At 40.1% G+C, this 27992-nt stretch overlaps 1 protein-coding gene across 1 annotated transcript in view; it reads right to left on the reverse strand.

The window, feature by feature from the left end:
- The window catches only part of LOC134754625 (host cell factor-like), a 40604-nt gene continuing 12612 nt past the window's right edge, over positions 1-27992 (reverse strand). The window contains exons 7-13 of the mRNA XM_063690958.1: positions 22749-22876; positions 19945-20135; positions 18438-18518; positions 17382-17543; positions 3900-4070; positions 3316-3502; positions 1-2735 (exon numbers count right to left, since the gene is read on the reverse strand). Coding sequence (XP_063547028.1) covers positions 2647-2735; positions 3316-3502; positions 3900-4070; positions 17382-17543; positions 18438-18518; positions 19945-20135; positions 22749-22876 — 1009 coding nt within the window. The 3' untranslated portion in view covers positions 1-2646. The remainder of the gene's footprint in view (positions 2736-3315; positions 3503-3899; positions 4071-17381; positions 17544-18437; positions 18519-19944; positions 20136-22748; positions 22877-27992) is intronic.

The following is a 27992-nucleotide window of genomic DNA, read 5'->3' on the forward strand; positions in this document are numbered from 1 at the left end:
TAGGTAAAATAACTTTATTATCTGCAGATAAAAACATGTCTGAACTACATTGCTATTAAATTTCCGGTATATTTTATTTCAAATACATCCAATTGAATATAGGCTACTTATTTAAATAAAGGATCAAACATTTAAAGCTGTAGGTAAGGTCAATATGGGTAAGTGTGACATACTTTTGTAAAAGTTTACTTTGAACACATAAACCAATGTCATAAAGTTGGATTTTGAACTGTGTCCTAATGTACAATATGGTAAGGTTCAACTTTAGCTGAAATCAATGTGTTTTATGTGCGTTTGATGATTTAAAGATGATATTTAAGGGCTTTAATGAAAGTAGAGTCAGGGTCACACTTCTCAGTCAGGGTGACTACTTTGTTAGTGCACGCTAGACTACAATTTTTAATATTAAAACGCAATAACCATTATACTAAACGATGATAATTTATAAATCTATACTATATACTTAGTTAGTTCTCATCATCTATGATAAAATATAATCCGGCGTAACTGTGACATATATGTCCCAACCTTGGGTGAAAACCTTTTTTATTAAAAAATACACTTTTAACATTTTATTTACGACTAAAAAAAAGAAATGTGAACAAAACAAAAATGACCTTCTATTTATAGGAATAAACACACTTCATAGCGCTGTGGCGCTTGTTGTCCCAGCCAGCGAATTACGGTTATTAGACTTATTAGATGAAGATGAAACATAATACATACCGGTGAGATAAAAAATAAGGTAGCTACCTTAATTAATATTTCCACGCAGACGAAGTCGCTGGCAAAAGCTATTCGTCATTGATGATACAAAAAAAGTATTGTTTACGATCTCTGATACGGGACAAGTGTAACATACAGTCACACTTGCCTTAAGTGAGATAGACACACTTTCCCAGTCACTCATTGTATGCCACGTGTAGGCTCCAACTCGTATTAAAATAGTTGTGAGATTTCAAAATGACGATAATCTCATAATTGCTTGACAACGTCACCTTTAGTAATAAATTACAATTAATAGTTTATTTACTCATGACAACAGATTATAGCAATATCAAAATCTTAATAATTTTACGTTATATGAAGGTCAGTTACACCTGCCTCGTAGCTACACTTACCCGTACTGACCTTAGTACATTTTATTACATGATTTCCACAGAATTCTTGGTCTAGAATTTGAAAGAGTAAACTGACGTTTGAGAGCGTATATTTCATAAGATTACCACTTTATGCTATACTAAACTACTTTTATAACCGTAGTCCCATGCCTTCTCACTCACATGTACATATTTATATAAATTAGTCTTAATCAAACAAATATTACTGTGAACAGGTGTCATTTTAATTCCACTCTTTTTGTATAGTGAAACATGTATTGAGATAAAGATTGATTTATTGTACTTAAACTTTTCATCTACAATACAATGGGTCTCTTTGATTCGGTTTGTAACCCTACTGTGACTAGTTATGATTATCAGTTCCGAATAAGTCAATTATCAGTATTATTACGGTAACGGAAGCGACAACTTTGTACACTATGTATTGTACTTGCAAATAATTAAATTTATATCAGAAACGCATGTAGATCATGTTGCACGAATTACAACCGACGGACTGTAACAGCTCAGCAGATAACTATGACACTTCGGATACTATCATTCATTGGAATTTTAGACAAACGTGTGATTACGTGTGCACCCGGGCAGGCTGTCCTTCGCTTTCAAGAATGTTTAGGTAATGCAAATCAAAGAAAACCACCTGACTGTCATTCAACCAGCGATATAATAACGTAAATTACTACATATTGGTGTAATGAACGAGCCATAAGGTTTAGTTGGTTTACATAACCTCTAGAACCTAAAAGAACAGACTATAAGTGTTTAGCCTCGGTAATCGTAATCACCCTAGTTGAGCATGAATGTGAAAGATAAGAGGTGATGGTCTATGAAGTGCAAAGATGACGGACATTTTAGCCGCACAGATGAACAACATAACATCATATTCAAAGAATACACTTAAAGCATGTATTCGTAGTCATGTAATTTGCACTGCAGATATAAACAGTCAAACTAATCTAAAGTAAAAAGTCGTAGTCGTAATACATTAACTTATTTTATTACGCCTTCCTTTGAAGACTCAGCATAATAAAAAGCAATGAGGATATAATAAGATAGAGCGGTACTGTTATAGTTAATTTTGTAACCGCTGTAAATTCACTGCCATCTATCGACACACGTTAAAACTAAAAATGAAGATTTATTAAAATACGTTAAAATGTATTTAAATATGGATAAATGATTTTTTTATTGTATTAATTATTTTTATATGATTTTGACCCATGTTCTTTCACTGATGTGCGTTAAAATTATAAATAACAAACGAAACCGTCAGCGCCATCTATACGAGAGTAGGCCAAAACTAGTGGCGCCATCTGATCGAGAATCAAATTTTAGTGATTTCGTGATCCATCTATTATCTATCTTTGATAGAAAGGAATGGTGTACCTAATTATAAACTGAATCAAAACCTCAAGAGCTATTAATTACATTGATAAAACAAGTGGATAAAACACAAAATTCATTCAGTCTGTACATATAACTACTTAAATTTAGGGATACTTTGATTCTGTCACTTAAGTTCAGTTTAGTGCATTATTTGTTTAGGCTGTTTGGAGGGCGACGCGCCGGGTAAGCGGCCCTCGCCTGACCTTTTTACACCCGTTGATTTCATATCTGAAACAAACAGTACATTTAGAGACTCGCGTGTAGCTTATGTTCCAAGTGACTAGTAGAAAGTACGGTTCCGCACGTCCATCGAAGGAATATTTTAAATCATTACTAAATCCATAATAATAAAACAAAAATATGTAAAGATGACCTTACAACTATAACGTTTTCATTATTAGGATGTAACATTTCACAGTCTTCTAATCTAAGCCGTGTACAATCAAATCATTTTACTAAACCGATAATTAAATAAGTTAGAATTATACCAAGCTAATTTGGCAGCGATTTTGATAGCAATTGCAAGTGTTATGTAAACGACTTAATTTCATAGACGTTTGATGTTTAGAATACACTTGCACAGGGCTATCAAAATCGCTGCCAACTTAGCTTGGTCTAACTCTAGCTTTGATTACATTTCGATGTAAATATGACTATAAGTACATATGATTTTGCTTAATTTAGCACCTGTAGTTATTAAGATTGTCTCCATGCCATGTTTAATAATTTATATTTCCACATCCACATTTGGAGGCAATATGGCTAAAAAATAAGACACAGAATGCTGTATAGTATAGGATGAACCAACCTTGCAGCCACCTGACTTGCGTGGCGGGTCCGTAGCCCTTCTCGTTGCGCGCGGCGATACGGAAGATGATGGCGGGCTTGGTGGAGGAGTCCACGTGCGCCGCGCTCAGCGACGACTGCGGCACCACGCACGTGTTCGCCTTGCCGCAGTACACGCGCACGAACGCCAGTTGCGACTTCGCCGCCTCCTGCAAACAAACGTTCACTAATAATTTAACACCAAGCGGCAGTACTAATTACTATCTAAATTTTTTTTCTAGTAAAAACAAGGGATTGACAAAATGAAACATCTACAAACATTTTATCAATAAGCAAAGCAAGTCAAAAATGTATAGGTATATATTTACAAAAGTCTACTTGTCTATTGGATCATGACAACTGCTTAGCAGTCATCTTATTAATATTGTACAATGTACAACCGATGTACCTATTTTGTTAAAAGGCTAATTCCTAGGAAATATGTCCGAAAAAAATAAGTTTTTTTGTTTTCAAAATTATCACCTTTTATAATTAAAAGTATATTTGGATATTATGGGTACATTTATTCGTAGTACATTTATTAGATATTTTGTCCGTTGGACTAACCTTAGGTTGAGTATTGGAGCGCACTGCCAGATAGACGGAATATTCGAATATGCCCTCGGCGGCCACTTGCGGAGGCTCCCACGACAGGTGAGCGCCCTCCACGGACTTGGAGATCTTTATAGCAGACGGCGCCCCGGGGAAACCCGGTAAACAGGTCTTGAATGCGCTTTCCTAAAAAATATAAATAATACAATTCTACCACCCTACAATAATAATAATCTTATAAGATGATAAGATGTTGTTTTTACACTTAAAGTGTAAAAGTTTGTATTGTTTGTTTTGATCAAAGACCTACATAACTCCGTATAAGATGAATAAAGTCTGAAAAAACGTCGGAAATCAAGATAATTTGATTCTCGCACAGATGGCGCGACCACCAATACCAACCTTTGGCCTGTTCTCGTTTAGATGGCGTTGACGGTTTCGTTTGTTATTTAACAATTTTAACACATATCAGTAAAAGAACATGGGGCCAAATGATATAAAAATAATAGATACAAATAAAAAAAACATTTATTCATAACCCACTGAAAACCTTAAAACAGTTTGTTCAGAATCGATAGGAGAATCGATCGCGCTATGTTTTAATGGGGGTAATTTTTTTTATTTTTTTACATGCCCATTCTACAGGTTTGTAATGCAACAATATAAATAACTAGCATTTGTTAAATGTATGGAATTTATCCGTAAATAAACATAAATAAAACTCTAGATTCTAGTCAGGACAAAGAATATATTTTCTGACACATGACATTCTTAGTATCATCATAGAGTAACTTATACTAGAGCGGTACTGTCATAGTAAATTTTGTAACCCCAGTAAATTCACTGCCATCTGTCGACACACTTTAAAACTAAAAATGAAGATTTATAAAAATACGATAAAATGTATTTAAATATGGATAAATGTTTTATTTTTTTGCATTAATTATTTTTATGATTTTGACCCATGTTCTTTCACTGATATGCGTTAAAATTGTTAAATAACAAACGAAACCGTCAACGCCATCTATACGACAGTAAGCCAAAGCTAGTAGCGCCCTCTGAACGAGAATCAAATTTTCTTGATTTTCGAGGCACGTTTTTTCCTTAGACTGTATCCATCTATTACGGAGTTATATCTATCTTTGGTATCATCGAATCAACATAGACAATCATGCGGGAGGATACATACCAATTTGACACGTTATTTGTCATTGAGCAACACCCTTAACTGGCCATTGGTAAACCTTATCTCGTTGCAGTAAGGTATGCAAATGGTCTTTTAACAGTGTTTACGATGGTAACTATTAATTGTTTGATGTCACTAAAACGACGAAGCATCTTGTGTAGAATTACCAGTCGAATAGAATTGTTAAGAAAACTGAACAACAAATATTTTTTTAAATATTTATCGGATTAAAGAATAAATAATCAAGATGAGTTCAAAATAAAAAAATACTGTTGGGGTGTCTCAGGTTTTCTATGGCTCAAGTAACACCGCGTATATGTCGACGGCGGATCGTAAAATCGGGCATATCGGTATATTCCTAGGCATATCATGAAACGCCGCCATTTCATGATCTGACTAGCGACTACCAGCCATATCGTTCAAACCTCAACGTTTGACGATTTGCCTGGCGACGTTTAGGCATATGTATGGACATATATGACTTGGTGTGTGCTAACGTCACAAAGGACCTGTATGACACGCTGACGTCAGAACGGAGGAAAACTTGGATTTGCCCGGGTTGTGTCTGTCGTCAGGCGAAGAGAGGGGACAACACAAATACACCAATACGAACATCGGACTTCAGTATCAATCATACCGTACATACAGTGCATGCCGAAGAATCTATGGATTGCAGTTTTCTGAATCACTCGACAAGATCACAGCACGTCACGTTCCGTCGTCCACAGCCACATAATAATACCCAGGATTACTCGGTGTATCTAGATAATATCCGAGTTCTAGTTAGGCAGGAGCTACAAGACTACTTAGATGAACGCCTGTGGCCGCAGTGGCGCAATTAAAAACTAGCGTGACTACTGTTGAAGAAAGAGTGACAGCCCTTGAAGAGGGGTTGAATTCGTTAGTGACTTATAGAGACAGCACCCCCGCCGAAACCTACGCGTCCGTTACTGAAAAACCAAAAACGCAGTCTTCGCCGAGCTGCGACGCAACTCGTAAGTCGGTACCACCTTCAACGGAACAGAAAGCCTCTGATAGGGCGTTACTGCCGCCAATAGCTAGTCAGATTGGTCAGATTCCTAATAACCTGGATAGTGGTAAACATCCGGAGACATCAGCTAAACCGGCTGGATCAGACGCAGAGGGCGAGGACCGAGGTAAATCGCAGATACGCCCGCGAAAACAACTTGAGGTTAAGAGAGGCACAGCTCTCCCTGGAACTACGTGCCCGCTGAAAGCTTCGGAGAGGTGCCGTTCCATTCACTTGTTTTATGTAAAGGTGGGCAGTGGGCACAACTAACAATCAAGTACAGACCTATCTTTCAGAGATCTGTGGGGAAGACGTTTGCACAGTCGAGAAATTAAAGGCGAAAGGAAATTATGCATCATTCAAACTCACTGTTCCACTGAAGTATGTTGAGCGGGTGTTGGATCCCGCTTACGGAAGATATATGCATAAAACCCTGGAAGCAGAATTTTCGTAACTTTCGCAACAAAAGCACGAACGAATCATAAAACCAATTTCATACTACACGCCTACTATCAGAACTTAAGAGGATTGCGGAGTAAGTTAAGGGAATGGAGAGCTAATTTGACGCTCGCAATGGACAAACTGTGCCTGCTAGCCATAACTGAAACAAATCTGAATGAATCGGTCGAAGACGCAGAACTATGTCCAGGAGACTGGAAGGTGTTGCGCCGTGACCGAGGTGATGGATGCGCTGGCGGCGGAGTACTTCTGGCAGCTCGACCGCCGATCATTCTCGAGCGCGTGCCACAATTCGAAACTCCCTCCTAGTACTAGCGGTTACGGCGATATTTGCATCGAAAGCTGCACTTGATGCAGAAAGCAAGCCGCTTTGCCCAGTGATACTAGGGACCAATCTGAATGATTTCATCCGAGGAAACACAAATTTCATCCACAAGAATTCAAGATGGCGTACCTTTTCCAAAATGGCGGCTGCTAAATTTAAAAAAATTGTAGACACAAAACGGGTGCACCGATTTTAGTGATTGATATATCAATCAATTCGTATTGACACCTATAATCGGAAAAAAATATACTATTTAAAAAATTTAAGATGGCGGCCGAATATTAAGAAAATTAGGTTTTATTTTTTTCCTTCTACCGAAAATAACAACTAAATATTCTATAGTATGGTCACATATTCTTTCATTTAAATGAAACCTGATAATATTAGCTACAAAATAAAATAAAAAACTTGACAATCCGTTGAGTAGTTTTTTAACTATACGCATTACAAAAAGCGCGTAACACCCGTCCGAAACGGCCCCCTCGCATCAAAACTGACAACTTTGATGATATTTCTTTATATTTAAAGGTAAAAAAAGAAAATAATACATATTTACTTTATTTATTGAGCTATAAATAAATGTATTGCTGCTTATTATTTGTGACGTTCCACGGCAAAAGGAACCTTATAGAGGCTGGCGCTTACGTCGCATAGCACCGCGATATAGTATTGGAGCGGCGTTAATAATAGCTTAAGCGCCAACCGCCATAAGGTACCTTTACCCGCGGGACGTCACATTTATTCCTTTTTATCATCTTAGTCCGATGTGGTTGAACTGTAAAAAAAATCATATGAAATCAGAACAAAATATACCTACCTAATATAATAAAATTAAATATATAGAAATGAACTACGCCAAACTGTCCCGCCCCTCCATTACTATTTCAATGTGTGTAGTATTGAAATAGTAATGGAGGGGCGGGACAGTTTCCCTCCATTACTATTTCAATGTGTGTAGTATTGAAATAGTAATGGAGGGGCGGGACAGTTTAGCGTAGTTTATCTATAAGTACCTTTCGTTTTTGCAGTTGCCTTTGCATGTGCTGCATTCTGCATTGCACTGTGCAGGGTAGACCCACCCTCCGACACGTGCAGCGCATTGTTTCGTAACCTTTTTTACAACCGCAATGGTCCAGGTATGATAATTCACGCCATATCTCCCTGGCTTCAGACCATTGCGGTTCCCAACTTTCATTAGATGACTTCCAACCCCAAGAGGATGGCAATGGCACAGAGGCATCATCAAGAATAAGGGCATTGCCCTTAGGAAGAAGAAGACTATAGAACATTTAGTTGTTATTTTCAGTAGAAGGAAAAAAATAAAAACATTTTTTTTAATATTCGGCCGCCATCTTTAATTTCTTAGGTGGTATATTTTTTTCCGATTACAGGTGTCAATACGAATTGATTGATATATCAATTACTAAAATCGGTGCACCCGTTTTGTGTCTACAATTTTTTTAAATTTTGCAGCCGCCATTTTGGAAAAGGTCCGCCATCTTGAATTCTAGTGGATGAAATTTGTGTTTCCTCGGATGAAATCATTCAGATTGGTCCCTAGTATCACTGGGCAAAGCGGCTTGCTTTCTGCATAAAGTGCAGTTTCATTTTGCTAACCGCTATAGCTATCCGGAGAAGACCTATGGGCACGGTTTCAAATTGACGGGGAATACGTTTACGTGTGTGTCGTATATATACCCCCGAATGTTACCGATAGCGTTTATACGGAATGGTTTGAGAATGTTGAGTGTCAGTGAAAGAGTTAGAAGCACGAAAATACTGTTGTTAGGCGATTTAAATTACCATAGTGCTAGCACAAATACTTTGTTGTTGTACGATTGTTTTTTAAATAAGTGTGACCTTAGTCAATATAATACTGTAAATGATAAAAACGAAAGAATACTTGACGCGGTGCTTACGAGTCCGGAGTTGAGTGAAAGAGTTGAGGTCCGGAGTGCAGAGCCGGGGAAAGAATTATCGGTAATTGATGGACATCACCCGCCACTATCCATTCGCGTCGAATACAAACTCCGTAGGCCTTTAATCACGTAACCACCTCCAAATATCCCTATTGATAAGGATTGGGTCTTCCCGAAGGGAGACTATGCAACATTATATGAATTAATTAAAAATACGACGGGATAATTTATTTGCCACAAAAGATCCAAATTTAGCCGTCGACATTTTTAATGACGCATTTTACGATATATTTAACACATGTATTCCAAAGAAAATTCGAAAGCCTTCGTCTACCAGAGCATATCCCGTTTTCTATACTAAAGGAATAATTCATGACATTAAGCTAAAATATGAGTATCACCGTATGTGGAAAATGAGTGGAAATAGTAAATACCTTGACCAGTTTAAATCCATGCGAACAAATTTGAAAAAAGACATTAAGATGGCCTATGAAACTTACGTCAAAAATGTATCGAGTCAGTTAAGTAGTCAACCCGCAAAATTTTGGCAGTATGTCAATAGTTTACGTTGTCGCGGAGGAATCGAGCCCAAAATCTATCACGGCGATAAAGAATGTCAAGGAGCGGATATAGCAACCGCTTTCGCGAAACATTTCCAGTCTGTGTTTCTCCCTGATCCACCAATTCTCGAAGCAACCGCAGCAGACGCATTGAGTGGGGCACACTCGAAGCGTGTGGCAGTAGAAGCCTTCAGTCCAGAGAAAATAAGGCGAGCTGTTAAACGGTTAAGACCTAAAACGAGCGCAGGACCAGATGCTATACCACCCTTCGTAATTAAGGCATGTATAGATTGCATAGTTAAGCCTATAACATACATATTTAATATAATACTTACAGCTGGCGTATATCCTAAACTGTGGAAAGAATCTCGGGTAACCCCAATTCCTAAGTCGGGTTCAAAACTACAAGTAGAGAATTACAGACCGGTAGCGATATTATCCTCATTAGCTAAGGTGTTTGAAATGGCATTACATGCTCGCATATTACCGCAGTGTATATCACATATTACACCCGCGCAACACGCCTTTTTACCCAAACGCTCTGTTACTACAAATTTAGTTACACTAGTGAACCTAATGTCAAAGGAACTAGATAATAGAAAGCAAGTTGACGTAGTTTATTTGGACTTCCAAAAAGCATTTGATAGAGTAGACAACGACGTTCTCTTGATCAAACTGGGTAGTATAGGGTTTGTACCTCAGCTGCTCAAAGTATTTGCCAGTTACTTATCCGAGAGGAGACAGTTCGTAAAATACGGACCGTATCAATCAGAGCCGTACAACACACTCTCCGGCATAAGCCAAGGATCGAACCTAGGGCCGTTGCTTTTTAATATTTTAATTAATGACCTGCCTAATTATGTAGAATGCTCTGAAATAATGATGTTTGCAGATGATGTCAAATTAGTAAAAGTTATAAACTCCGAAAAAGATTGCATGGACCTTCAAAATGACATTAACTCGGTATATAGGTGGAGTAAACTGAACAAACTCAATTTTAATATTTCAAAATGCGAAATGATGAGCTTTACTCGGTCGTCTTTACCGCTTCATCACAGATACACGGCGAAGAGGTAATAACGAGAGTCGCCACGGTTCGCGATCTGGGAGTTCTGTTCGACTCGCAACTTAACTTCCGAGAGCATACCCTAAGCGTGGCCAAAAGAGCAGCACAAAAGTTAGGCTTTGTGTTACGCAATTCCCAACATCTAACGTCGACAGCTGTTAGAGCCCTATACGCGGCCTTGGTTCGGAGTGTTTTAGAATCAAATGCCACAGTCTGGAACCCACACGAAGCTAAATATAGCCTAGTATTGGAGAAAGTACAAAAAAAGTACCTACGGAGTTTGTACAAGAAGCAATTTACGAACTACCCTTATCTATACCCTACGTTATTTCTTCTGGGCGTACTCGGGTACGAATCTCTGGAAGTAAGGCGATGTCTAGCGGTGGTTAAGTTTGCACTAGGTATCATACACAACAAAATAGAGTGCACGGGTCTGGTCGAAGAGGTGGTCAGGCTATACGCTCCCAACGCGCGGTCCCGCCTGCACTCAGCGCCTCTCCTGGCCCGCCCGCCCGCGCGCATCGCGCTGCTGCGGCACGCGCCGCTCTTGCCGCACTCTCTGTGCTCAACTCCGTACTCAAAGTAGACCCGCAATGTGATCTGTTTCACTCTACATGGTATTGCTTAATTGAAAAATGTAAGAGATTAACAGAAAAATCCTAATGTGACTACTGCTATTTTTAAATTACAATGTACTGTTTGTTAGAGATAATTATTGTATAATGTTCGACATATATTAATATTTGTGACGCTTTGGCTTGTTAGCTGTAAGTTACAGATGTATACTTAAATAAATAAACAAATATCCACAGAAAACCGCCTATAGAAGCCTAATATTGGCCATTTTGTTCGCGACGGAAATCACCAAATAGTGAAGCGGGGGGCGGGTGCTCACGGCGTTGTGATTGGTCGTTCCAAACGACACGTGTAAGCGTAGGGATGGGACATGTTCATTACAGGCAGTGGTTAAACAATATAATAATTCATTAAGTAGGTACTTTATAAACGTATCTAAAAAAATTACGTAGCATATTAATGATATAAGATTCTAAACGTAATGTACCTAATAAGGGTCCCAGAAAATATGTATGAAATTTAATACTCGGTGTTGCATACATTTTGTGGTGAAATTTACATTCATGAGATTTACAAAGTATGTATTTCGTAAAAGCGTTAAAAAAATAAGGTGCTTCTGAGTAACTCCAACTTCCGTACTTTTTAGTATTTGTTGTTATAGCGGCAACAGAAATACATTAGTTATTTGTGCAACAAGAGAGGAAAGTTGGTTTTTCTTGCGAGTGTTTATTTTGAGTCCCGAGAAAGCGAAAGACTCTATAATTGAATCACGAGCGAAGCGAGTGATTCTAAGGTAGAATCTTGAGCGTAGCGAGGGACTCAAAAACACGAGATGTAAGATAACTTTGCTCTCGTGTTGCACACATAATTATTCACCTCAGTAGTGAGAACATATTAAAGGTTAAAATGTATTTCGAATTACACAGAATAAACAGAAAAAAAAAGTATACCATACCATACGATACGATACGATACCATAGTCCATACCATACCATACCATACCAAACCATGCCATACCATACCATACCATACGATACCATACCATACCATACGATACGATACCATACCATACCACACGATACCATACCATACCATACGATACCATACCATACCATACGATACCATACCATACCATACGATACCATACCATACCATACGATACCATACCATACCATACGATACCATACCATACCATACCATACCATACAATACCATAAACTACCAAATATAACAATACAGATCCTGGTACTCTCACGGGACGTCATCGAGTACCAGAGGGGGAGAATGTAACAATACAAATTCTCACGGCGCGCGGGCTCGAATACTTTCTCGCTCGCACAGTACTGCGTCACACCGGCCAGCCACCGAGGAGCACCGAGCGCGCACGACGATTGCCGACCGGACCGAATAAAAGCCGCGTCCGCGCCGCATCAGATTGACTTAGCTTGCGGCAGCCTTAGCGATAGGTACACCTCTGTCCTTTGGCGAGTCACAATGACTCGGGAGTTCGATAGCCCACTTGCAGTCTTCTCCCAGACTTACCTAGGTCCCTTGGCGATAGGTTCATAGATTGTCCCTTGGTTATTTTTACATTGTGAGTTGAGACTCTCAGCAATGACAACTACCCGCATTTAAAGAAGAAGTTACACCTACCCTACATTATCTTCTACATACAAAATGGTTGTAAACGAGATAAATAAGGAGGTTAACGACGAATCGTCTAAAGAAGGTAGTAACAAAATAAATTGAAGACAAAGTAGCAACAGAAGTAAACCACAGTAACACCAATGCAGTTGATGTATGCTATCAGACCAGCTTCACTCCAGGGAGAGGGTTCTGATGAACACCCTCTCAGGCGGTGCCTTTTTTTTTTTTTGATGACCCAGGGGGAATCCTTTATGGATCCCACTGGCCCGGGAGAAGCCTAGTGGGTATGTCCGACTCCCACGGACTAAACCCCCTGGGGTGTCCCGCCGCGTGCTTTGTAGACGGGGTTTCGGGAACTCGGTTGTAGACCTCCGATACCCCGTCGGCGTTGTTCTTGCGAACCCATTCTTTACGGCCGCTCTAGCAGCTTACTTCGTTGAAGGCTCCTCGGAACACTCGAGGGCCTTCCAGCTCGAACCTGTTCATGCGGGTGATGGAACTCCCGACCCATCACCCGCTGGGTCCCGTTAAGGCGGCATTATCCTTGATGCGAAGGCTCTTCGCCGCCTACCTGGTCTCCTTCGGCGCTGAGGGAGCGAGTTCGCGTCGTCCTCGCGCGATCGCTCTGCCGCTTCCTTTTGCGTTAGAACAGTGACGCTAAAGGAAGCCACTGCCGCCCATGCCTCCTCACTGCTGATCATACGGCGTATTAGCGCCGGCAGTGAGAGGTCTCCTCCCACAGCCGCGGACAGCGCAGCGCAAGGCTCTGCCGGCTCTGCTGCTGCTCTCAGGCGGTGCCTACGGTAGGATAGTGCCAACTAGTCGACTTGGCGAAACTGAAGGAGACAGCGTTCTACACAAGTCCTGGTACTCTCTCTTCAGACATACGTGTGCCAGAGGGAGAGACTATAACAATACAGATCCTGGTACTCTCACGGGACGCCATCGAGCACCAGAGGGGGAGAATATAACAAGACAGATCCTGGTACTTGTAGTATATTAGTTAAGGGTATTTGTAAAATACTGTACCTAACTACATTGATATAATAAAACAGTGTTGAACTAGCTCGCGTGTTGTACTACAGTACTCTCACGGGACGTCATCGAGTACCAGAGGGGGAGAATGTAACAATACAAATTCTCACGGCGCGCGGGCTCGAATACTTTCTCGCTCGCACAGTACTGCGTCACACCGGCCAGCCACCGAGGAGCACCGAGCGCGCACGACGATCGCCGACCGAACCGAATAAAAGCCGCGTCCGCGCCGCATCAGATTGATTCAGCTAGCGACTGCCTTTGCGATAGGTACACCCTCTGTCCTTTGGCTAGTCTCAGTGGGACGGGAGTTCGATAGCCACTTGCAGTCTTCTCCCTGACCTCCCTAGGGTTTAGCTAGAGCCTTGGCGATAGGTTCCCGACTGTCCCTCGGCTATTTGCATCGGTAGTTGACGCGCTCAACCTTGCCGTCCGCTATCCGAGATTAATTTAGTTAGGAAGTAAACCTGTTTTGTATGAACCCGTAATTGTATGTACTTATAAGTCAATAAAAAGTATTGTTGACATTGGCGTTTGAGTGATCAACCCTAAACCCTACACAACTAAATAAAACTACAGATTCTACATATTAATTATTATCAATAAAAAATAATCCCAGTTGTCTTTTATATTTTTTAAAATGGTACAATACGGTACGAACGAAAGCACGAAGTTTCAGCAACTGACGAAAGCACCACCTTCACATCACTAGTCGTTAACGTGAAAGGGATAGCACATTGCATTTTCATGTTGACGAAAAGGGACGGGCATACTTCGTTGCTGCTCAGTACAACCGTTTGACCAGTATAAAATGATCTCCGCGGACAAGAAAAAATTTTCAACAAAATAATGAATTTCTCAATTAACTGGAATGTTATTCCATCTGTTTTGTATTTGGAAGTCTTAGATGACTTGCCACAGAATTTAACGCTGCAATATAAATGATTAGCGAACGAATTCAATTATTTACGATTTATTTTCGTACAGACGTGCACACTGCTAACAGGTCGTATTCTTGGGCGCAACTGATCGGAGCGGCGCGCGAGCAATCCATACTAATATTATAAATGCGAAAGTCTGTCTGTCTGTCTGTCTGTGTATTCCCTCTTCACGCTTAAACCGCTGAACCGATTTAGATGAAATTTGGCATAGAGATAGGTTGAGTCCCTGAGAAGGACATAGGATAGTTTTTATCCCGAAAATCATCCCTTAAGAAAGTAAAAAGCGGGGTGGAATTGAGATAATTAACGAAGTGCCTGCTAATTTGTGTGCATAATATGCACAAATTTAGATTGCTATGAGAATTTTTCCAGGCGCTATTCTTATTCTAGCTGCGGTTACTAAGTCCACGCAGACGAAGTCGCGGGCAAAAGCTAGTCTTATATAAGACCTATACACCATACGGGCGGTGACCGCGAGTCGTCCTATAAGCTCGGTCTATAGGGGGTGGTCTGTGGGCATATTAAATAAGTTAGGCGTGATATTCCTAGACAGATCATGAAACGCCGGCATTTCATGATCTGCCTAGCGACCACCAGCCATATCGTGCACACCTCAAGGGATGATATTCCTAGGCAGATCATGAAACGCCAACATTTCATGATCTGCCTAGCGACCACTAGCCATATCGTGCATACTTCAAGGTGTGATATTCCTAGGCAGATAATGAAATGCCGGCGTTTCATGATCTGACTAGCGACCACTAGCAATATCGTGCAAAGTTCAAGGGTTTCAAGTGGAAAGATAAATATCAATTATAAATTAGAATAATATTGTATTAAGCGGCTATATTTTACGGTTTTACAACAAAACAGAATGGGATAACAGCAAAATCACGTATGATTCCCTGGATAACAAACAGTTAAACTCGATCAGCTGATGCTTTTCCGCCATTTTGCCACAAAGCAAACTTACGACGAATATTAAATAATTTCACGGTTTAGACTCACTTGTTTTAGTCACTCGCAAGTGAGTCTAAACCGTGAAATTATTTAATGTTAGTATGTCTTTATTATTTAATGTTTAAATTCGATTACGACGAATACATTGCTCCTATCGATCTGCCGCCTCTTTTATAAGGCATATCGTGATATGCCTGGGTTAATCTTAACCAGATCATGAAATGGCGGCGTTTCATGATATGCCCAGGAATATCTCGATCAAGTTATTTTACGATGCGCCCGGTATGAAGCTAGGAATATCAACGAATGCATTGGTCTGATCGATTTGCCGCCTGTTTTATTAGGCAGATCGTGATATGCCTGGGTAAATCTTAGTCAGAATATGAAATGGCGACGTTTCATGATATGCCTAGGAATATCTCGATATGCCCGATTTTACGATCTGCCGCCGACATATATACTATGTCTATGCATGAAACCGTCTACTAAGAGGCAGTTTTGATTGTTATGTCTTTTCAAGTGACAGTGTTACGGCATGGTTACAGCCAATCAGAGCGACTAATTTTAAAATTTAAAACGAGTAGACCAATAGTATTTCGGGTCGGTGAAATTGACTAATTATAATCTTGGTCGAAGAAAACCCATACCTAAACTTTGATTATGCAATTGGTCCGCTGGTGAGCATGCGTATTCTAATTCTGTAGCCTTTTATATGCTGATATTTTCTTTGAAGTTAGTCAGTCATCCATGTTTATTATCAATCGCTGACTGTGCCTACAAAATTTACTATGACAGTACCCCTCTATCCTATATATTCTCTTTGATTTTGATGTTGTTCGATCACGCAGAAATGACTGAATGATTTTATTGACAGTTGGCACTCATATGTACTAACTACCCCACTCTGTTTTCATCACTTTTTGTTAATGGCATGGTCGGTTTGGATACCCTCGATCTGCGCCGGAAAATTGCAATACTGTCCCACTACTGCTCGCTCTTGCGCTTGCGCCATAGGGTGGACAATCCGCTTGTTCTGAGTAGGCTTAACTTGTTTGTGCCGGATAATTTCACGAACGCGGTAGGAGGCCGCAAAGGGACACGCGCGTGAAATCTTTTTGCCGTTACAGCCGGTACAACTCGAACCCGTCAAGCCTGCACCTGCAACGCACCTATTTACTGCCAGTGCCATTGCTCTGATAAATGAGTTTCTTGCACAGATCCAGGACGCTGATGTATTTGCCGATAGCATGGCACTATTAAAAACAAAAATAGTTCTATTTGCAAACCTTTTAGTCCGTTCATTGTAAATAAATAATTATGAACCTACTTGTTAACTTGACATTTATTTTGATTTAATTGTAATTCAGTATTTATTTGCCTATAATTTGACGTACCTAATTTAATATTTATTCCCGTTACTCGACGATTTTTTTTATTTAATTGTAATTTCACATTTCACATTTATAATTTGGCGTAATTGAATTTAATTTTATATAATTGTGTTATTTAATTTATTTATTAGGTAGGATGACATTATTTGTAGAGTCGTTTTATCTTATACATATGTGAGCGTTTTGGGGTCACCTGTAAGCCCGCAAGAGATTTTCACAAATAAAACAAAACAAATGTGGCGTTTTCGTAAAAAACATTCACTTTAACATTTTAGCTTGTTAGAAAGAGACAAATTTAACAGAGGTTTGCAACGTGTTATGACTTAGTAAGATAGGGTATTCTTCCTTTAATATTAATTAAAATAAATATTACTATTGTCTATAATTTTCTGTAAAACTTACTTCACTAAATTCTCCCCTGCCGCATGAGTTGATGGCCGCGAGTCGGAACTTGTAGGCAGTGCCGTGCTCGAGAGGCGTCGTCGGCAGACCCGACAGGTCAGGCAAGTTGTCCAGCGACAAGTTGGACAGGTCCACGTTTGGATCCGACAAATAGTTTTGAACCTAAAACAATATGGAATGTGATCTACTAGGCCACCAAAGGAAGACCAAACATTGCCAATCGGGAGAAATAATTCGTGTATAAGCCAATTTTGGCATAGTTGTAGGGAATGGTGTACTAAACAAGCACCGGAGGGTGGGGGCGGAGCCAACGGGTAGGGAGGGTTTTAGGGTCACTTTTTATAGTTTCACGTAAATAACTCTTTAAACGGTGGCCCGTAGCAAAAAAAGTTGTATAACATAAGTAATCTACATAATTTTTTCTACATAAAAGATTCAATACATTTTCGCTAAGATCAATATTTCAAAATATATTAACGTGTACGAGTTATTTACGAACAACTAAAAAAAAAAACGACAACAAATTATGTAACTTTCCCACTTTTTTTGAAATATTGATCCTAGGGAAAAAGTGTACTGAATCTTTTTTGTGGAAAATTTTATGTAGATTACCTATGTAATAGAATATTTTATGTAGATTACCTATGTAATAGAATATTTTATGTAGATTACCTATGTAATAGAATATTTTATGTAGATTACCTATGTAATAGAATATTTTATGTAGATTACCTATGTAATAGAATATTTTATGTAGATTACCTATGTAATAGAATATTTTATGTAGATTACCTATGTAATAGAATATTTTATGTAGATTACCTATGTAATAGAATATTTTATGTAGATTACCTATGTAATAGAATATTTTATGTAGATTACCTATGTAACAGAATATTTTATGTAGATTACCTATGTAATAGAATATTTTTTGCTACGGGCCACCGTTTAAGAATGATTTACGCATTTTATGACATAAACACTGTGCCGGATTTGAAACTAGGGCGTGATCGAGCTCTTAGGTATTAGGTATCAATAGGGAACACCTATACTTACCGTAAAAGTGGTTCCTTTGACGATTCCCACGGTGAACCAAGCATCTTCATCGTTTATTTGTTTCGGCTCATCGGCTTCGTTCTGAAAAAAAAAATACAGCTCAATAAAAGAAACATACCCTTTCTTTGAGAAAGTCAGATAAGTCCTCGGGTACTTGGGGCCCGGGTCATTTTTAGGGTTCTGTACCCAAAGGGTAAAAACTGGACCATATTACTAACACTTCGCTGTCCGTCCGTCCGTCTGTCACCAGGCTGTATCTCATGAACCGTGATAGCTAAGACAGTTGAAATTTATCAGATGATGTTTTTCTGTTGCCGCTATAACAACAAACACTAAAAACAGAATAAAATAAATATTTAAGTGGGGCTCCAATACAACAAACGTGATTTTTTGCCGTTTTTTGCGCAATGGTACTCCGGAACCCTTCGTGCGCGAGTCCGACTCGCACTTTGCCGGTTTTTCCTTTCATATGTGACATTTTAGTTTACAATAATTTTGAATTATAGTGGTGTTCCTCAATGAAATGACGAAATTATTCGTTACAACGTGGTTTGCACGTATAAGTATATACTAGCCCCGATGCATATGTTTTCGTCTAGTCAGACCATTTTTTGAGGTTCTCGCGTTTGTACAAAAATAATGTTTAAGTTTAAAAATCACTAACATTTAATGCTAATGCTAATACAAGAAATACCGTTTGTACTGAAAGAAAAAAAATAACGATTTTTTATTTGACGGGTAGGAATATAACAGATGTCAAAAGGGCTATTACTAGGGAAAGCAACACGGCTCTACCAATGTACTGACAATTTTGTTTCGAGTCCATGCATGCATCAGTGCTATAGGAGAGGACAATATGATTTGGACAACGTTTTTGAAAAGTACATTTTTTTAACAATAAGTCTCATGCAATTTTTTTATACGATCAAAATAAACTAGATTAAACATTACTATTACGGTTCCCATTACTGGGTCATTTTATCTTCATGTGTAAAATTTATTAGGATAAACAAAATTGTTGCGTGGAACTAGGCGAACTAATTTGCATAAGGGCTAGTATAGGTCCACACAGATCGAACTGCCTCGCAAACAGATTGCCGCCTCATAACGTATGAAATCATATCGACAAATTGGGTTTTTTTAATTTATATTTTTAAACTTTATTGCACAGTAAAAAATATATAGTGACAAAAGGTGGACTTAATGCTACCCGGCATTCTCTACCAGTCAACCTTTAGGCCAAACAGAGAAGCATAGTTGGTGCGGGGTATGTAAAGAACACTAAAACTAGATGCTTAAAATTAATAGTCAAAAATATCAACGTAATATGAAGATATAATAAATATATACACCAATAATGTATACATATATGTACATTATATAATAGGCATATACCAATAAATATATAAATACCTGCTACTAAATTTAATATTTTTTAGTTATTTGCCATTTCGAAAAAATAATGTGGTTAGACTTAAAACACCGAATTATCAAATAAACCTGGTACCTGTTCGTGGTGGTGGAGCGCGGCACTGGCCAGCGTGGCGAGCGCGTGCGCAGCGTCGGCGGGCCGCAGCGGCGGCGTGCCGTTGTTGCCGGCCACGGAGCTGCTCACGGCGCCCTCACCTTCGCTCGCGCCGGCTGTCGCCGCGCTCTCGGCCGCCTGAGACGACGACACGCCTGCTCCGCCCTCTTCCCCTACACAAAGTTCACATCCATTTATGGATGCTATCCAACCGGCGGCAAGCTAAAACAGCTCAAAGGGCTTTTAACAATAATTTTCTCAAACATGCTACGTAATATTGGTATTACGTTCTTTATATTAGGCTGGGAAGTATCACGTCCCAGGCGCGGCTAGACGAGAGGTCTGTCATGAAATTTCATACAAAGTTGCAGGCCTAGGCCGGGAAGTGGCTTTTATCAAACATGCTATGTAATATTGACATTACGTTCTTTATATTAGGCTGGAAAGTATCTCGTCTCAGGCGCGGCTAGACGAGATGTCTGTAATGAAATTTCATACAAAGTTGCAGGCCTAGGCCGGGGAGTGGCTTTTTTTAAATTTCCATTTCACATATATTTGTGACACAGCATCATGGCATTCAGCCATAAAAAAAAACTATAACCAATATTTGCTTTTTGGTTCGGAATGACATTCTGCCAATACGACTATTAAAAAAAAAACAATAAACTATATTTGATATATTTTGCAGTTTTATTTGTATAGAATTTCCAAAAAAATCATTAATAAAACATTATTAACAAATTCCAATAATATTTAATTGCAAATTTATAGTTGGTCAAACCAAATTGGCAGTAAACAAGAACAAAAAAACTATACTCATCCTTTTCTTTCGGGTGCTAGTACTTAGTGTAAGATAAAGATAGTATGATTCTCTTTGTCTATGTTTGAAATGAGACAGGCCTTTGACAAACTATAATTACAAATACAGATTTAAAATATTTCATTTAAATATTAGCGGTAAAAATGTCTACTCAAACACGCGTAGGTATTTTTATATCGTTTTGGAGGTAAAGTTGAACATTTTTCATTTTGTAATTCTATTTTATTGGATTTGTTGTGCGTTGTTGATTGTGTTATTTAATATGAGTTTCGACGAAAATATTAAATGAATACCTGTTAATTATATTTTATGTTTAAGGCAACGATGTATGTGAAGCATAATATCAACATAAAAAACTATGTAATCTTAGTTATGTGGCTAAAACTACAATCAGACGGATGCAAGGCGAAAAAATCTAAGATGCATAAATATATCTTGAAAATTTGTGTAATAAATTGATAAACTACATGTGTAAAATATACGACACGTGTGATAAAGGTACGTACCTATAGGTGGTAGTTATATTTTGTGCCTCGTTTTCTTTTAGTTTCTTTAGAAATAAAACTTTAATTTCGTGGAGATTTCTTTATTTATTTCATTGCATGTTTGAGAAAAGCACTATACATACATCGGCGTAGAAAGGGGTTGTCCGCCTCATAACTAACATTCGGCCGGCAACCCCTTACTTCCCAGCCTCTGTAGTATGGTACTATTACTCTAAGGAATTTCTTTTTTGTATATACAATTACGAACCAGGTCATTCGCGTCCGAGCCGGGCGTTACTAAAACTTTATTACACAACAAAGGAAACCAATAAAGTCGCTTGCAGTTGCATCAGTCGACTCATTTGTTATGTATGAGAAATCCCATGCTGTTACTGCACTTGCGAAGGTAATGGGCGACATGCAATAAAGGGGTCAAAGAGAGATGGCGTATTTCGAATCAATATAATAAAAGCTATATGAAATTCAACCTACGATATGCACCCGTTTATGCTTTTTACAATCCGGGAGAGAGCAACGCGGCGCCATTCGAGGCCATAGTCAGCAATAGCATAGACTCGCTGACCGACGGCCAAGGCTTGCAACTGTTTTTTTTTTTTTTCAAAATCACGAAATATGCTCTTTACGTAGATCTGAATCATATATTAAGGAACAAATTCTTATTATTAGATTGTTCCATTAAAAAAGAAATAATAAACCAAGCAACGAAAAATAACGTAATAATACCGGTATTTTTTGTATGAAGAAAAAACCGGTTCCGAGCCTTATCGACGGCATCGTGTCCACTGCGCCCTCCATCTCCGACGTGTCCGCTTCGCCCAATCTGGATAACGATACTTGCCTTGCATCAAGCCGGGGGAGAGCAGCGCGGCGCCATTCGAGGCCATTGTCAGTAATGGCATAGAGCATAGACTCACATTACTGACCGACGGCAACATGTCCGCAGCGCCCTCAATCTCCGACGTGTCCGCTTCGCCCAATCTGAATACTGATAGTTGCCTTGCGTCAAGCCGGGAGAGAGCAGCGCGGCGCCATTCGAGGCCATCGTCAGTAATGGCATAGGGCATAACCTCACTTTACTGACCGACGGAAACATGTCCGCAGCGCCCTCAATCTCCGACGTGTCTGCTTCGCCAAATCTGAATAATGATAGTTGCCTGGCGTCAAGCCGGGAGAGAGCAGCGCGGCGCCATTCGAGGCAATCGTCAGCAATGGCATAGGGCATAGACTCACTGACCGACGGCAACATGTTCTCAGCGCCCTCCATCTCCGACGTGTCCGCTTCGCCCAATATGAATAATGATACTTGCCTTGCATCAAGCCGGGAGAGAGCAGCGCGGCGCCTTCTGAGGCCATCGTCAGCAATGGCATAGGGCATAGACTCACTGACCGACGGCAACATGTCCGCAGCGCCATCCATCTCCGACGTGTCCGCTTCGCCCAATCTGAATAATGATACTTGCCTTGCATCAAGCCGGGAGAGGGCAGCGCGGCGCCGTTCGAGGCCATCGTCAGCAATGGCATAGACTCGCTGACCGACGGCATCGTGTCCGCTGCGCCCCCCATCTCCGACGTGTCCGCATCGCCAAACCTGAATGATACTCTGTGTTAAAACCATGTTTACGTGTCTCACATCTAGGGCATCACACATAAAGACAACGTAAATCATAATTGATATCTGAACTCATATTCAGCCTGAGTGACATACAATAATAGACTTACAATAACAAAAAGGGTTTTTTTTCCAAATTCTTACGTTTACTTGTGTTGCAATTTGCGTACCTAATTCAATTTTCGATTCATTACATAGAAGTCTAGGAGCAGCAAATCGTGGTTCGTGAAGTGTAGAATTGGAGCGATCGTCACCAGTGACAACAAACTTTTATACAGAGTGTTCATTTACAATCTGCTTTGGAAATATAGGGATTAAGAGATTGCCAATATTCATTACAATTCAATAAATAAGAAATTACAAGGAATCGCATAGCAAGGCAAAATTATATACGCAAAGGCAGTTTTATTTTTCGCTTCAAAGGCTATATAAGAAGAGTTGTCAATAAACAAATAATTGCATCAGGAAACAAGTATTGAGGTTCTTAAGGCCAGCTGCACCTGCTGCTTAACAGTGGTTGTTAACAGACTGATCAACGTTACGCAACAGAGATCTATGAAACTTCCCATACAATAAAATTTGGCGAATGCTTTAACGGTGACAGACGGTTTGGTGCAACCGAGTCTTCATGTTCCACTTAACGAACGTTTAACGATAGTTGCGATGCCCACTATAATATCGTAGACTCCTTCAGCACCTACGCTACACGCGTTAGCTCATTTGCGAATGGAATAGTTTTGAATTTGCATTTGTATATGAAACGTGTTCAATATCTAGACTTTCTAGACTTAGGTATAGATACATTTTTTATAGAAAAAAAAACTATTTCAGAAACAGTTTGAAATGCCATTAAAGTTATTTACGGGCATTTATTTAGCACTATCTCTTATAACAATTACAATTAGCCCAAGACGTAAAATATTTGTCGCAAAGGAGATCCATTCTGGCCTTCATGAGCTGTTCCATTTCACCAAGTAGCACTGTTCAAATGCAAATTATTGGTTTTTAGATGAAAATAAAAAAATCGCTATTCCCACAACTCCTCATGGAATCTATCATTAGAACTCGACATTGACAAAACTGTTACTTCTACAAAACTGTTACTTACTTAATAGAAATATGTTTTTGACAAAAATTTCTTTTTTTGGAGGAGGTTCTCAATTCGGTTTTTTTTTTTTAATGTTTGTTACTCCATAACTCCGTTTGCCGTGTGGTTGCCGGCTTAAGAATAGCCCACTCCGTGCTTATCCATGGATGTCGTAAAAGGCGACTAAAGGAGTAAAACGACAGTCACCTAAGTCTACTAGGGATTCCCAAGGAGGGTTAACGTCAGGCAGGCGGCCGGTTGTAAAAACTCAATGCCAAATCCTTTTAGCAGCATGAGTATCGGACTAAATGAGATGAGCGACAGGGCTAGGGCGTACCCCGCAGGCGACGCGCAGGGGCAGCACCCGGCTCCGGTGGGAAATGGACAAGGGTTGTCGCACCAGCCCGGGCGGGGGCGACGTAAGAAGCGAGCCCGGGAACCTAAGTATGTGAGATTGAGGTATGCCAGCTGGAATATAGGGACAATGACTGGGAAGGGGAGAGAGCTAGCAGATGTAATGAAAGGAAGAAGGATAAATGTAGCTTTTTTGCAGGAAACAAAGTGGAAGGGTGCGAGGGCTAGAGAGATTGGGGAAGGATATAAATTTTATTACTGTGGGAGTGACGGCAGGCGAAATGGTGTCGGTATAGTACTCGATCGTCATCTAAAACAGAATGTCACAAATGTTGACAGGAAGAGTGATAGAATCATAGCGATGAAAGTGATGCTGGAAAACGTCACACTCAATTTAATAAGTGTGTATGCACCCCAGAGTGGATGTGACGATGTAGCGAAAGAGAAGTTTTGGGAGGATTTTGACGCAGTGACCATGACTATACCGGCAAATGAGGAGATATATGTGGGTGGGGATTTTAATGGACATGTTGGAAGAATGAATGTGGGGTATGAAAGAGTGCATGGGGGTTTCGGTTTCGGAACACGTAACACACAGGGTGAAGCATTGCTGCAAGCAGCTACTGCCTTGGACATGGCAATCGCCAATACCTGGTTCCAAAAAAGGGATGAACACCTGATAACCTACAAAAGTGGCAATCACGCCACGCAGATTGATTATTTCCTTGTGAAGCGAAATAAGATCAACTGTATCAAAGACAGTAAAATAATACCAGGAGAACACCTTACTTCACAGCATAGGCTGCTTGTAATCGATGTAAACATTAAAATCCAGTTTTGTATCAGAACCGAACGGCCCCCTGCAAAGATAAGATGGCATATGCTAGAGAAGAATGAATGTGCTATAAAGTTTAAAGAACGTGTGATAGATAAAATGATAGAAATGAATGGAATGGAAGGATTGAATGCAAACGAATGTTGGAACGAGATGGCAAATTATATACGAAGAGTAGCAAAAGATGTCTTGGGAGAGTCGAAAGGGAAAGGTGTGATAGATAAGGAAACGTGGTGGTGGAATGAGGAGGTACAGGGAGTATTAAAGAAAAAGAAGCAGGCATTTAAAGAATGGCAAAGTGTTGAAACTGGGCAGGAAGTTGAGAAGGAAATAAAGAGGACAGAGTATATAGAATGTAAGAAGAAAGCAAAGCGTGCAGTTGCTATAGCCAGAACCGCAGCACAGGACAATTTGTACGAGTCTTTAAATAGCCCTAAAGGCGAAAAGCAGCTGTACCGCCTAGCGAAAGCGAGAGAAAGAAGTTCTCGGGATATGGCTCATATAAAATGTGTGAAAGATGATGCAGGTAAGGTGATTACGAAAGATGAAGCGATAAAAGAACGTTGGAAAGTCTACTTCGAAAGGTTGATGAATGAAGAAAATGAATGGGGCAGGGTGCTAGAGCACAGGCTGATAAATATGGGTGCAGTGAAAGAAATATGTATGGATGAAGTAAGAACGGCTGTGAGAAGTATGAAAAATGGAAAATCTGTAGGACCAGATGATATACCAGGAGAGGTATGGAAGTTATTGCGTGAGGATGGATGTATGTGGCTGACTTTATTCTTCAATAAGTTGTTGCATGAAGAAACAATCCCCGACGAATGGTGTGACAGTTTGCTGGTGCCCATTTTTAAAAACAAAGGGGATGTACAGGAATGCAACAACTATAGAGGAATAAAGCTCATGTCACATAGCATGAAAATATGGGAAAAAGTGATAGAGAGACGCCTGAGAGATGAGAGTGATATAACACAAAACCAGTTCGGGTTTATGCCGGGGAGAGGTACAACAGACGCCATTTTTGCACTTCGCCAAATGTGCGAAAAATACAGACATGCCAAAAAGAACCTGCATATGGTGTTTGTTGACCTCGAAAAAGCATACGATCGAGTACCCCGAGAGGTTTTGTGGTGGGCTCTGAAAGAGAAATGCGTGCCTGGGAAGTATGTGGAGCTAATCCGGTCAATGTACAACCGATGTTGTACACGCGTCCGGTCAGCCGCTGGAACCACCGACAGGTTCAGTGTCACAGTAGGCTTGCACCAGGGATCGGCTTTAAGCCCTTACCTCTTCCTGCTAGTTATGGACGCTCTGTCGTCGGACATACAGGAGGAGGCACCTTGGTGTATGCTGTTTGCTGATGACATTGTGCTTGTAGGTGAAAACGAACTAGAGGTGCAGAGCAGACTTGAGAAATGGCGGCAAAAATTGGAGAATGTTGGCCTAAAGATCAGCAGATCTAAAACAGAACACATGTTCTGCGATTTTGGCGGTCTCTCCAGTTTTGCTGCCATAGAACTCGATAGCGTTACATTGCCGGTCTGCTCCGACTTCAAGTACCTCGGTTCGCTCCTACAGTGCGATGGCGATATTGACCGTGACGTGAAAAACCGGATTAGCACAGGATGGATGAAATGGCGACAGGTTACGGGAACCATTTGTGACGCCCGTATGCCCCTTCGGTTGAAGGGTAAAATTTATAAAACGATCATAAGACCTGTCGTCATGTATGGATCAGAGTGTTGGGCCCTAAAGGTGAGGGATGAAAAGAGATTGCATGTAGCGGAGATGAGAATGTTAAGGTGGATGTGTGGCGTGACGAGAATGGATAGGATAAGGAATGAGTATATAAGAGGAAGCCTGAAAGTTGCACCCATAACAGAAAAAGTAAGGGCAAATCGCCTAGCATGGTACGGGCATGTGATGCGGAGGGATGAAAGTCATGTGACAAGAAAGGTATTAAGAATGAATGTGGAGGGAAGTACGAGGAGAGGAAAACCGAGGAAAAGGTGGATGGACTGTGTGAAAGATGATATGAAACTAACGCAAGTGAATGATGAGATGACGGGTGACAGAGATGTATGGAAGAAAAAGACATGCTGCGCCGACCCCAAGTGAATGGGACAAGGGCAAGCGAATGATGACTCCATAACTCCGTCATTTCTGGACCGATTTTGAAAATTCTTTTTTTTTGTTGTAAGTATATACATACAGATTGGTCCCGTTTTTGTCAAAAAGCAGTTCTGATGATGGGATCCATGAAGAATCGAGGGAACCCCTCAAATGTTAAAGGCATACATATAGTGATTTTAGTATTTTCATCAACAAATCAACTTACATTTAAAAAAGTGACATTTGATGAAGTGGAACTGCTGATGATGATCAGAACGGAACTCTTCAATGACGCATAGTTCACGTTTGGCGATTTGTCCTCTTCGTTATGTTTGATAAGCAACTTAAGTTTTTAAGACATATTTTTGTCAAGCTCGAGTTCTGATGATGAGACCCACGAGGAACCGAGGGATCTCGTCAAATTGTAAGGCATACATATAGTGATTTTTGTATTTTTATCAACAAATCCAGCATTTACATTTAAAAAAGTGACATTTGATGAAGTGGAACTGCTGATGATGATCAGAATGGAACTCTTCAATGACACATAGTTCACGTTTGGCGATTTGTTCTCTTCCTTATGGATCCAGACCCAAACTTAGACCCGGACTCGGACCCGGACCCGGGTCTGGACATGGACCCCAACTCGGACCCGGACCCGGACCGAACTCTGACCCAAACTTGGACACGGACAGCCGGACACG

The sequence above is a fragment of the Cydia strobilella genome, chromosome Z (genome assembly GCF_947568885.1).
Source record: "Cydia strobilella chromosome Z, ilCydStro3.1, whole genome shotgun sequence".
Taxonomy (NCBI): Eukaryota; Metazoa; Arthropoda; class Insecta; order Lepidoptera; family Tortricidae; genus Cydia; species Cydia strobilella.